The sequence below is a fragment of the Aquarana catesbeiana genome, linkage group LG01 (assembly GCF_042186555.1).
Source record: "Aquarana catesbeiana isolate 2022-GZ linkage group LG01, ASM4218655v1, whole genome shotgun sequence".
In the NCBI taxonomy this organism is placed as follows: Eukaryota; Metazoa; Chordata; class Amphibia; order Anura; family Ranidae; genus Aquarana; species Aquarana catesbeiana.
This window is the reverse complement of record NC_133324.1, coordinates 615,028,983-615,042,521: the sequence shown is the minus strand read 5'-3', so window position 1 is coordinate 615,042,521 and position 13,539 is coordinate 615,028,983. Positions and strand designations below refer to the sequence as shown.

General features: G+C 41.0%; 1 protein-coding gene across 7 annotated transcripts in view; it reads left to right on the top strand.

Annotated features, from left to right (window-relative positions):
- Nucleotides 1-13,539, top strand: part of ARHGAP24 (Rho GTPase activating protein 24) — a 1,254,786-nt gene that overhangs the window by 1,239,244 nt on the left and 2,003 nt on the right. For all 7 annotated transcript variants that reach the window (XM_073600031.1, XM_073600040.1, XM_073600022.1 and 4 more), the window contains 2 exons: nucleotides 579-700; nucleotides 11,423-12,497. In XM_073600031.1, coding sequence (XP_073456132.1) covers nucleotides 579-700; nucleotides 11,423-12,497 — 1,197 coding nt within the window. The remainder of the gene's footprint in view (nucleotides 1-578; nucleotides 701-11,422; nucleotides 12,498-13,539) is intronic.

Here is a 13,539-nt window from a genome sequence, read left to right as displayed (position 1 = left end):
ACTGAATGCTGTCTATGTCCCAGCCATAGAGATTTTAAACATTAGTACAATCCAAAGGGACCTCAGTGCCCTGTAATTTTTACATGAGGCACCCAGCATGCTAACACCAAAACATGGAACCTGTTTCCCAAGTGCTTTGTGTAAAATGTTTTACATTTTTCATTGTGATAAACACTGAACATGTGTTGCAATTCTTGCTTTCCTGCTTTACCAATTCCAAGTGTTAGGTTAGGCATACTAACATAATAGATTCCTCCATTGGTGCTAAACAGCATGAATGGAGAAATCTCCCTTGCCGTGGCTGTCAGAATACCCAAACAGTAACTGTATGTGATTGAACAGTCACTTCAGATGGCAGTTTTCCACACTTTTAGAAAAATGTATGTACTGTACATGACATGTGACAATTGTAATTTTTGTTTTGACCATTGTGAATTTTAAGTGAAAGAGTTAAAAAACTGCCCCAAGCCTTACATTTTGTCTCCAGAGCAAAAGTCCAGCTTTGTTCCATTTATCTGTAGTAAATTATACCTGTGCCCTAATTATATATTATTTCTGATTATTTCTGTACATAACAGATTCTTAGATGAGGTACAGTCCTATTCTGGAGTGAATAAAATGAGTGTTCAGAACTTGGCTACAGTCTTTGGGCCTAATATCCTGCGTCCCAAAGTGGAGGATCCAATGACTATAATGGAGGGTAAGATTCATAATAGTTTTGGAAAATGCTACTGACACATCAATTAAACTTTTTTTTAATAAAAACACGTGTATTTAATAACCATAAGTAATAGTACATCCCACTTCCTATATAAAAAAAAAAGTGTTAGCTTAAGTATTAAATACAAAAAGTCCCATTTATTGCAAATACATACATTAATATTGTATAGTATCTCATTTTGTCTTTATATCAGCTCCCTGTAATCCAGTGTACTATATCAGCATTTAGACTGGGAGAGGAGAAACAGAACTGTAGGCTAACAAGGCTTGATTGCATTGTACAATACTTTGAATCTTAAAGTGTATTTCCATTTTTGCAGCAACTTCACATTTGTTACATGTTCCCATTTGCATAGCATATTTTAACCATATCTCGCCCGGCCTATAGCAAAATGACAGCCGAACTGTGGCTCTCCCGTTCATCATATGACATCCTTCAGAACAAGCCGCTCATGCGCACCGCCGGGATGCTCCGACACACCACATCTCCGATCACGGTAAAGAGCCTATGACGTAGGCCCTTTACCATGTGATCAGCTGTGTCCAATCACAGCTGATCACAGAGTAACTAGGAAGAACCAGTTATCAGCATTCCTTTATTCACGCTGACAGAGCATGAGTAGAGGAGAGCCAATAAGTGGCTATCCTGACAGGGGGAATCTGTACTTATCAGTGCAGTGATTATCAGTGCAGCCCCAGCAGCAATGCCCACCAGGGCCCACCAGTGATGCCAATCAGTTCCCACCAGTGATGCCAATCAGTGTCCATCAGTGATGCCTTTTAGTGCCTATCAGTGATGCCTGTCAGTTCCTCCTCATCAGTGCCGTCTATCAGTGCACATCAGTGCTGCCCATCATTGCCTATCAAGTCCACCCATCAGTACTGCCTATCAGTGCACATCAGTGTTGCCTATAAGTGCCCATCATTGTTGCCCATCAGTGCCACCTATCATTGCCCATCAGTGCCGGCAATCAGTGCCCATCAGTGCTGCATATCAGTGCCGCCTATCAGTGCCCATCAGTGCTGCATATCAGTGCCGCCTATCAGTGCCCTTCAGTGCTGCATGTTAGTGTCTCCTCATCAGTGCCCATAAGTGCACATCAGTGAAGGAGAAAACTTATTTACAACATTTTATAACAGAATTGAAGAAAAACTTTTTAGCAAAAAATTGAAAAACCCAGTGGTGATTAAATACCACCAAAAGATAGCTCTATCTGCAGGAAGAGGGTGAAAGTGCCCAGTATTGAAGTGGTTAATAAAAACCGATTTTAAAGGTTGCTGTTTACCTTTTTACTTGCCTAATTCTACATAGCTTTCCACTTCTATGTAATGTTAAGGAAGGGACTGTGTGTACTGTATTGGCAGATCTACGTTGTCAGTTTTTAACTACTTCAATACTGGGCACTTTCACCTCCTTTCTGCCCAGGTCAACTTTCAGCTTTCAACGCTGTCACATTTTAAATGAAAATTACATGGTCATGGAACACTGTACCCATATGATATTTTTATAATTTTTTTTTCACACAAATAGAGCTTTCTTTTGGGGTATTTAATCACCACAGGTTTTTTTTATTTTTTTGCTAAATAAACGAAAAAAGACCAAACATTTTTCTTAATTTCTGTTATAAAATTTTGCAATTAAGTAATCGTTCTTCATAAATTTAGGCCAAATCAGAGTATATTATAGTCTGTAGGAAAGTTATAAAGTTCACAAACTATGGTATATAACAGGCATCTGAAAATCGATCAGTCCTGATGTAGATGGCCTACTTAATTTCTTGTGGCCTGACAAATTCCAGGACAATATCCCCCAAATTACCCCTTTTTGGAAAGTTTGCAGTCCAAGGTATATAATAAGAGGTATGGCAAGTTTTTTGAAGATGTGGACACAGTAGGTGACAGATCATGCTGCAATAGATGTGCACACTGTCTGTCCTAAAAAGTGATTAAAGATCTCGAGGCTTGGGTGGTACATTGTATATTATTGAACATAAAAATAAATGTCCCTGCATTTGTCCCCAAAACTGGACATTGCAAGCTAGTTTGAACTATTCCAGACTGCCTACAGAGTCATATGTATAGCCCTGCTTCAAACAAACAACTATAAAGGTAAGTAATATTGTTTTTTAATTTCTTTAAGGTAGACTGTATGAATGAGAACATATAACAAAGATTATATGTTCAGCAATTGTGTAAATACACTTTAAGATGGTGAATGGAGGAGAGAACAAAGAGGTAACTTTATTAGTCATTTATCAGTCAAGAGTTGTTCCTTCTCTCTCCAATCACAGTTTGGCCAGGCTTTGCTGCGTTAACTGCAGTGCAAAAAATGAAATGGTTAAGACTTAGCATGGCTGGCAGAGCTGTTTGGATTAAAATACACATTTAACAAAATGACACAATAGTTAGACTGCCAAGACTGTTCACATATTTTTAGTGCGACAGTGTGTTTGGCTGTTTGCCTATGCCAGCGGTCTCCAAACTGCAGCCTGCAGGCCAAATGTGGCCCTATGCTAGTCTTTATCTGGCACTAAGGCACTATTCCTCCCACTGATAGGAAGCAGTTAGGCATAATTCCTTCTATTGACACCAACAGTTGGGTATATTTACTGTCACTGACACCAAAGATGGGGTAGAATTCCTCCCAGTATTCCCCCTAGTGATACCAATGATGGGGTCACCAAGCCTGAGGCATTGTTTACACCCACTGATGCCAGGACATTTTCTACTCCCATGTGACCACAGTCCAGCCCCTCTAAGTCTGAATAGAAGTACACTGACCTTTTTGTTTAGAAGGTTTAGAGAGTCAATGGCCTATGACTAAATTTTAGATTTGCTAAATTAGATTATGGAGTATATTATTTTCTGTAAACAATGTGTTTTGTGTGTGTATATATACTACACAATGACATTGCTCCTAAATTGTAAAATTAGTTTTGCATGAAGAATATATTCTGAGACTAACACATATAATTTATACAATTACAGTACAGCTGATGTACCTCTTAGGTCATTCCTATGTGAAATTAGGCTTTAATGTGACAAATCTTTAAACTACTTAAAGCAGAAGTATGGGCTATCCTTGCTGTATACTTGTTGGAAATAGATCTGTGTAAATACCACTATTTTTAATCAGCTTCAGTGCTGTCATGTGATATGAGCTGTGGCTCCCCTGTGTCAGCAAGCAGCAGCTGCAGGGGATGGTAGGGAGCTCCAACAACAGAAGGTCAATGGAAGCCAGCGGGTGATAGCAGGGTTCTGCAAATTCAGCCACTTTATCGAGTTCTCCCTGACACAGATTTGATTTATTAACTAATGCCACAATGGACTCAGCTTAATTTCTTACATATGGTTCTGTTATCTCATTCTTTTATGTCCTACCTTAGGCAGGCATTCTGCACTATTTCTTGAACAGTGACATCATCACTTACCATTTATATTAAAACTGATATCAATCTCATTTCATGCTGATCATTTTTTCATGCCGACAAGAAGATGACCTCCTAACATTTGATGTCAACACTGACTAAAATAGTCATGAACAAAGTAATACCCATTACATGGCACACCAGTTGTCGCTGTGCTGTTTAGTTTACATCTTTTACTGTGACCTAACTCCTAATCCTATGATTAGATCAAATACTTCATCATACCTTAGTTGTGATGCTAGAAGTAAAGTTACATTCACTCACATCAGCCTCATTCCAGGCACAACTGTGGTTGAACATAAGCACACATTATACTGTTTGTTGTTATTACAGACATTAGTAGATTAGAATTCTTTAAAGTAGTTGTAATATTTGATATACAATGCTGTGCATTAGTATTCACCCCTGTAGACTTTTCTATGTTTTTTATTGTAACTGACTTGGATTAAAATGCATTTAATTGAGATTTTTATTAATTTATACAATATACATGTTTTGAAGGTGTAATATTTCTTGTATTGTGACTCAATAGTGGAAAAAAGCAAAAGCACACACTTATTCGTTATGTTTATATCCTAATGCTAATATACTACAGCAGCTAGCACAACCTTTGGCTGTAGTTATAGCTGGGAGGCCTTCGCAGCAAATTTCGAACAACTTTGCAAATATTAGACCCTGCAGTTTCTGGCTATCCTTATGGCTAAAGTGCTGAAGCTTTATCATAGTGGATGGAGATCATTGGTGAACAGCAATTTTTGAGTCTCACTGTAGCTTTTAGGTTTAGACTAAGCCAACGGAAGCCATTATGGTTTACAGTTTGAAACCAACCTCTCTCTGTATATTTAAATTCTCTGCTAAACTGAAACAGGGTTTCTCCTAGGATTGTCCTGTTTGGTGCCATCCATCGTATCCTCAATCCCAGACACTGTTGATGAAAAGTATTCCTACAGCGTAATAATGCAAACACCATGCTTAATTGTGGTAATGCTGTTTTTAGGGTGATTATTGGCTTTCTGCCACACATAACATTTTTATTTCAGTTTTGGTCTCATCATACCGGAGAACTTCTTTCACCATGTTGCTGTGTCTCAATCTCCAAACTGAATCTGAGTTGGGATTGCTTTTTAGCAATGGCTTTATTCTCATCCATTTAGGTTATAAATGTCCCATGGTCAGTTTCCCAAATCTTAGTTAAGGATCTCCACAACCTTTTTAGAGTTACCATCAATCAATTGACCAGTCAATTACGATGGGGAGCCTTGAACTGAAACAATTCTCCAGAATTCTCCTGTTTCAATAGACATATAAAAAAACTTTGCAATCTAAACAAGTACCAAATCCAGTATGTGATGCACAAGCCTTCTAAAGTAAACAAAAAATGTCATTTACCTTCCCTGACTGAGTCAAATCCACTTTCACTTGAGTCTCACACACTCCCACTGTCAGACACTGCAGCTCAAAGTTGGAAGGTTTCAGCAATAGAGGCAGCACTGCCAATCTATAAAGCAGTGGGCAGGACTAGATGTGACCACACCCCCTGCAACATTTTGTCCATCCCACTGTAGGGCAAGCAGGCGCAGCCTGTATGAGAGTGGAAGCTCTGCTTCGAATTCAAGAGCAATGCAGCATTGTTGCCACATCATCACAGAAAGCTGCATTAGGTGATGGTAGGATCAACAGCTATTTGTGGGACCTTGCAGGGGGACTAAGAAAAACATTTCAGTTGTAGATATATTTAAGTACAGCAGTGCTATGGGAGTTTTTATGGGAGTTTTTAGACCAAATTACTCTGGTATACAGTATAGTTATGGCTTGGAAATCATAGTGATTGAGTTTGAAATAGACTGTTACAGTAGCTCTTTGGTCTTGATAATTAAAGTTACTTAACAAGCTCTATGACCTTTCATAAACAAATTTATTCTTAAATCATGTAACACCTAAAATTACACTCCCTGGTGGTGTCTGTTCTTTTAAATATGTAACTGCTGTTGTTTTCAGCCTATTTTCTCAGTCTAGGGGTGAATATGCAATCAAGGGTTTTTTTTTTTCTTTTTTATTTGTAGATCATTTTTTAAGTCTTAAAGGTTATTTTCATTTTAACAGTATTTTTTTTATAGTTCAGTGATAAAAATCCTGATCAAGTCCATTTTACTTAGCTGTCACAGTACAAAATGTGGGAAAGTCCAAGGGGGTCAATATTTACTTATATATCAAATAAACTGGTTCACATAACAGTGATGTGCAGTCATTTAAAATAATCAGATTGCTGGGTGTAGTGCAGTTAAAGGGTACAGTGCCTTGAAAAAGTATTCATACCCCTTGACATTTTCCACATTTTGTCATGTTACAACCAAAAACGTAAATTTATTTTATTGGGATTTTATGTGATAGACCAACACATTGTGAAGTGGAAGGAATAATGACAAATGGTTTTCAAATTTTTTTACAAATAAATATCTAAATAGGGTGTTGTGCATTTGTATTCAGCCCCCTTTACTCTGATACCCCTAACTAAAATCTAGTGGAACCACTTGTCTTCAGAAGTCACCTAATAGGGATGAGCTTCGAGTTCGAGTCGAACTCATGTTCGACTCGAACATTGGCTGTTCGCAAGTTCGCCCTTCAGGTCTGGTATGGATATTAAGGGGAACCCCGGCCAAAATTAAAAAAAAAAAATGATGTGGGGGTCACCCTAAATTCCATACCAGACCCTTCAGGTCTGGTATGGTTTTTAAGGGGAACCCCACGCCAAAAAAAAATGGCGTGGGGTCCCCCCAAAAATCCATACCAGACCCTTAACTGAGCACGCAACCTGGCAGGCCGCAGGAAAAGAGGGGGGGACGAGAGAGCGCCCCCCCCCTCCTGAACCGTACCAGGCCCCATGCCCTCAACATTGGGAGGGTGCTTTGGGGTAGCCCCCAAAACACCTTGTCCCCATGTTGATGAGGACAAGGGCCTCATCCCCACAACCCTGGCCGGTGGTTGTGGGGGTCTGTGGGTGGGGGGCTTATCGGAATCTGGAAGCCCCCTTTAAAAAGGGGACCCCCAGATCCCGGCCCCCCCATGTGAAATGTTAAGGAGGTACAAAAGTACCCCTACCATTTCACTAAAAAACTGTCAAAATTGTTAAAAATGACAAGAGACAGTTTTTGACAATTCCTTTATTTAAATGCTTCTTCTTTCTTCTTTCTTATATCTTCCTTCATCTTCTTCTTCTGGTTCTTCTGGGTCTTCTGGTTCTTCCTCCGGCGTTCTCATCCAGCATCTCCTCCGTGGCGTCTTCTATCTTCTTCTCCACGTGCCGCTCCGCACCCATGGCATGGGGGGAGGCTCCCGCTCTTCTCTTCATCTTCTTCTTCATCTTCTTCTTTTCTTCTCTTCTTGTCTTCTTCATTTTCTTCTCCGGGCCGCTCCGCATCCATGCTGGCATGGAGGGAGTCTCTCGCTGTGTGACGGCGTCTCCTCGTCTGACGGTTCTTAAATAACGGGGAAGTCCCGTCATGTCCTGTGCGTCAGAGGGGGGCGGGGTCACCGGATGGCCCTGCCCCCCGTTATTTAAGAACCGTCAGACGAGGAGACGCCGTCACACAGCAGGAGCCTCCCTCCATGCAAGCTTTGAATGTGGAGCGGCCCAGAGAAGAAAATGAAGAAGAGAAGAAAAGAAGAAGATGAAGAAGAAGATGAAGAGAAGAGCGGGAGCCTCCCCCCATGCCATGGGTGCGGAGCGGCCCGAGGAGAAGAAGATAGAAGATGCCGCGGAGGAGATGCTGGACGAGAATGCCGGAGGAAGAACCAGAAGACCCAGAAGAACCAGAAGAAGAAGATGAAGGAAGATAGAAGAAAGAAGAAGCATTTAAATAAAGGAATTGTCAAAAACTGTCTCTTGTCATTTTTAACATTTTTGACAGTTTTGTAGTGAAATGGTAGGGGTACTTTTGTACCTCCTTACCATTTCACACAGGGGGGGGCCGGGATCTGGGGGTCCCCTTGTTAAAGGGGGCTTCCAGATTCCGATAAGCCCCCCGCCCGCAGACCCCAAAACCACCGGCCAGGGTTGTGGGGATGAGGCCCTTGTCCTCATCAACATGGGGACAAGGTGTTTTGGGGGGCTACCCCAAAGAACCAACCCAATGTTGAGGGCATGTGGCCTGGTACGGTTCAGGAGGGGGGGCCGCTCTCTCATCCCCCCTCTTTTCCTGCGGCCTGCCAGGTTGTGTGCTCGGATAAGGGTCTGGTATGGATTTTTGGGGGGACCCCACGCCGTTTTTTTTTTTTTTTTTTTGGTGCGGGGTTCCCCTTAAAATCCGTACCAGACCTGAAGGGTCTGGTATGGAATTTAGGGGGACCCCCACGTCATTTTTTAAAAAAGAAATTTGGCCGGGGTTCCCCTTAATATCCATACCAGACCTGAAGGGCCTGGTATGGAATTTAGGGGGACCCCCACGTCAATGTTTTTTTAATTTTGGTTCAGGGTTCCCCTGTGGGGAATTCCCATGCCGTTTTTATCAATTAACTTCAATGTGTATTGTCGGACCGGCAATGCAATAGCCGCGAGTAGTTTTAAATGGCTTTTTTCCTTCGAAATGTCATTTTGCTGTCAGACTGTTCTAAACATGGGAAACATGCGCCCCTTTACAGGCATACTATAGACACCCCCCAGCTATGAAATTTAAAGGGATATTACACTTTTATTGTTTGACTTTAAGCATTATTAAAATCACTGCTCCTGAAAAAACGGACGTTTTTAAAACTTTTTTTTGCATTGATCCATGTCCCCTGGGGCAGGACCCAGGTCCCCAAACACTTTTTATGACAATAACTTGCATATAAGCCTTTAAAATTAGCACTTTTGATTATTCATGTTCGTGTCCCATAGACTTTAACGGCGTTTGCGTGTTCGAACAAACTTTTTTCCTGTTCGCAAGTTCTGGTGCAAGCCGAACAGGGGGGTGTTCGGCTCATCCCTATCACCTAAGTAGTAAATAGAGTTCACCTGTGTGTACTTTATTCTCAATATAAAATACAGCTGTTCTGTGAAGCCCTCAGAGGTGTGTTAGAGAACCTTAGTGAACAAACAGCATCACAAAGGCACACCAGACAGGTCAGGGATAAAGTTGTGGGGAAGTTTAAAGCAGGGTTGGGTTATAAAACAATATTCCAAGCTTTGAACATCTCACAGAGCACTGTTCAATCCATTATCCCATTATTTGCACAAATGCAAACCTACCAAGACATGGCTGTCCAGCTAAACTGGCATGCCGGGCAAGGAGATCATTAGTCAAAGAAGCAGCCAAGAGGCCCATGGTAACTCTGGAGGAACTGCAGAGATCCACAGCTCAGGTGTGAGACAACTATTAGTCGTGCACTCCACAAATCTGGCCTTTATTGAAGAATTGAAGAAGAATGGCAAGTAGAAAGCCATTGTTGAAAGAAAGCCATAAGAAGTCCCATTTGTAGTTTGCGAGAAGCCATATGGGGGACACAGCAAACATGTGGAAGAAGGCACTCTGGTCAGATGAGACCAAAATTTAACTTTTTTGCCTAAAAGAAAACTAACACTGCACATCACCCTGAACACACCATCTCCACCGTGAAACATGGTGGTGGCAGCATCATGTTTTGGGGATGCTTTTCTTCAGCAGGGACTGGTAAGCTGGTCAGAGTTGATGGGAAGATGGATGGAGCCAAATACAGGGCGATCTTGGAAGAAAACCTGTTAGTCTGCAAAAGACTTGAGACTGGGGAGGAGGTTCAATTTCCAGCAGAATAACGACCCTAAACATACAGCCAGAGATACAGTGGAATGATTTAGATCAAAGCATATTCATGTGTTAGAATGGCCCAATCGAAGTCCAAACCTAAATCCAATTGAGAATCTGTGGCAAGACTTGAAAATTGCTGTTCACAGACACTCTCCATCCAATCTGACAGAGCTTAAGCTATTTTGCAAAGAAGAATGGGCAAAAATGTCACTCTCTAGATGTACAAAGCTGGTAGAGACATCCCCAAAAAGACTTGCAGCTGTAATTTCAGTGAAAGGTGGTTCTACAAAGTATTGACTCAGGGGAGGTAAATACAAATGCACGCCGCACGCCACACGCCGCACGCCGCACTTTTCAGATATTTATTTGTAAAATATTTTGAAAACCATTTATCATTTTTCTTCCACTTCACAATTATGTGCACTTTTGTGTTGGTCGATCACATAACATCACAATAAAATACATTCACGTTTTTGGTTTTAACATGACAAAATGTGGAAAATTTCAAGGGTATGAATACTTTTTCAAGGCACTGTAATTTATGGTTGCTGCATTTTTATTGTCCTATTAATAGAGAATAGACATGGGCTTTTTTGTTTCTTTATGCTTTTCATAAAAAGTGTAAGCAAAAGCATACATAAGTCCCTGTTTGATGTCTGCTGCATGTACCATGAACATGCTGGGTTTTGTTTGCACTTTTTTGTGTGTCTTTTAAAGTGCAACATTTCATACAGGCTTCTGATGAAACCCTTGACTAAGTATGGCCAATGCGAAATAAATAATGCTGTTTCCTTGGACTTCAAGCTGAACCCTGGGCACTTTTTTTTTTTCTTTTTCGCCATGCAGTGAGGCTGTGCCTGTACTGCATGTGTTAATTGCTTGTTTTGTCTAGGGGTGAACAGCAAGCTTATACTCATCTCCGGAAAACATTGCTCCCCCACTGTCCAGCGTGGACTGTTTCTGGTCTATGGAGCCTGCTCTGGGCGTGAGGACATCAGGAACAGTCCACTATTCAGGACTGATGGAGGGCGTGGATGTCAGACTGGTCTTGTACTGAAAGAATTGGAGGATTAGGTAAGTATATCTCTGCTTTCCTCTCCCCTCCAAAAAAATGAGAAGTCAAACTGTGTAGTGCTGGCACAGCTGTACTCCATGGGAAACATTTTTTTTTTGCCTGAAGTCCAGCTTCTAAGACCTGCACTGCACTGCACTCCATGTTGAAGGCCTAGGTCTTGAACTTGGCACAATTTAAATAAATGTGTTTTTTTAATGTGATAAGTTGTGCATTCTTCAATCTAAAATTGATTACATGCACAAATTGTCCAGAGCTCTTTGCAATGGCCCACTATAAAATATGGCGTATATGTACACAAAATTCATACAATTTTCACTCAAGATTCCCACATTTTACTAATGAGATTTAATTAACCTTTATTAACTGTTTCCCTCTGACTGAGACCCTTTTTAGAGTTGGTGTGGTTTAAAACTTAGTTTCCATCCTTTGTTTTCCAGGTACAGTAGTTGTGCAGCAGTTAATGGCAGTGATGATAAGTGAACACGAAATCCTTTTCCCCAAAGATGCTGATGTTCAGATTGATGCTGGCCCAGAACTGACCAACAACAACATTGAGCTGCAAAAAAAGATGCTTCTAGGCCAAATACAGAACAAGGAGAACAATAATACCAAGGATATAGCAGTGAGACGTTGCTCCTGGGAGAAGTCTGATTCTCCACAAAGGTCAAGTGTTGAAAATGGGTCTCCCACTGTACTCTCAGGAAGTAAATCCAGCAGCCCAAGAAACAGCATTCACAAACTGGATGTTACACGAAGTCCACCACTAATGGTGAAAAAAAATCCAGCTTTTAACAAAGGTAGTGGGATTGTCACCAACGGGTCTTTCAGCAGCTCTGTAGAAGTCCATGACAAGCACCATTCTTTACCCAACGGTACCTTACAGGCTAGAAGAACCTCTTCTCTCAAAAGTTCAGGAACCAAAATGGGTACTCACAGTGTACAGAATGGTGCTGTAAAAATGGGAGTGTCCAGCACAGACACAATGAGCAATGCTTTGAACAGTCGAACCACAAGCTGGCTGCCCAATGGATATGTGACATTAAGAGATAACAAACAAAAAGACTCTACAGGTGAATCAGTGCTGCAGCAGCACAGATTATCCACATATGATAATGTTCACCAGCAGTTTATGATGAACTCTGATGATAAGCAAAGTGTGGACAGTGCAACATGGTCAACATCATCATGTGAAATCTCTCTTCCTGAAAACTCCAATTCCTGCCGCTCCTCCACAACAACCTGTCCTGAGCAGGACTTTTATGGCGGTACCTTTGAGGACCCTGTGTTAGATGGGCCAGTCATTGAGGATATTACTAATGCAGCAGACTTTGAGAGCAAATTTGACAGACGAAGTGCTGGGGGTCACAGCAGCAGGGCTACCAGCAGCAGTGACAACAGTGAGACTTTTGTAGTGAGCAATTCAAGCAACCACAGTGCACTTCACAGCCTTGTATCCAGTTTAAAGCAGGAAATGTCAAAACAGAAAATGGAGTATGAGACCAGAGTAAAAAGGTATTATTACTAGGGTTGTTAACATTTTCTATACTATATATTCCATGTTCTTGTTGCAATTTTTTATTAAAATGAACATACGCAGCATCTTATACTTACCTAGACTTCAATCCCCAGCTGCTGTGTTTGTCTCCAAGAGCAGTGGTATTACCTAATCAGCTAATTGCCAATCATAAATACTGTGATATGGGAGACAGGTGGACAGGGAAGTGAGCCACATGTTTCACTATACCCAGAGGTACTAGATATTTCTCTTCACTCCCAGTGCGGTATGTATTTGCAGATGATTAAAGAAAAGTATATACAGGAGGGGGATTGGGTGCTAAAGTTACCTGTTGCTTTTGCCCTACATGGGCAAAGCACAGATTTATTTTAAGTTGGTTCCTGGAAAATGTCTCTGGGTTCTCAATATAGCTTTAATTTTCTACCATGATAGCCAACAATGAAAAGAGTTTGTAGTCATATGAATGTGTATTACTTCATTCTAGCTTGTTTGTATGTTCTCGCGCCATTTATCCTTTTTGTTTTTTGTTTTTTGTCCGTCGGACTAGCATACAGACAAATGGATTTTTCGACCGGACTCGAGTCCATTGGAAAGATTTGAAACATGTTCTAAAACTAAAGTCTGTCTGATTTTTAGACAGCAAAGGTCCGATAAAGCCCACACATGATCGAATTGTCCGGCGGCTTTGTTCCGTCGGACCTTTGCTGTCGAAAAGTCCGCTCGTGTGTACATGGCATAAGGCTCCATGCACACTAGCATTTTTTTATAAGCTCAAAAAACACTATAAAGAAACTCTGGATGAAAAACACTGATAATGGTAGAATTTTATTAGCTTTAAGAAGCGTTTGGGAGCATTAGTATTTTATTCACGTTTTTACAGTACATGAAGAAAAAAAAAAACACTTGAAAAAAGCTGTTAGGAGCGTATAGGGGCGTTCAGCGTTTTCTTTTTTGTTCTCCTGGAAAACGCTTCCAAAAACTCTACAAAAACGTTTTTTTCTGCTCCTAAACACTGAAGCTTGAAAAATACTTCTAGCA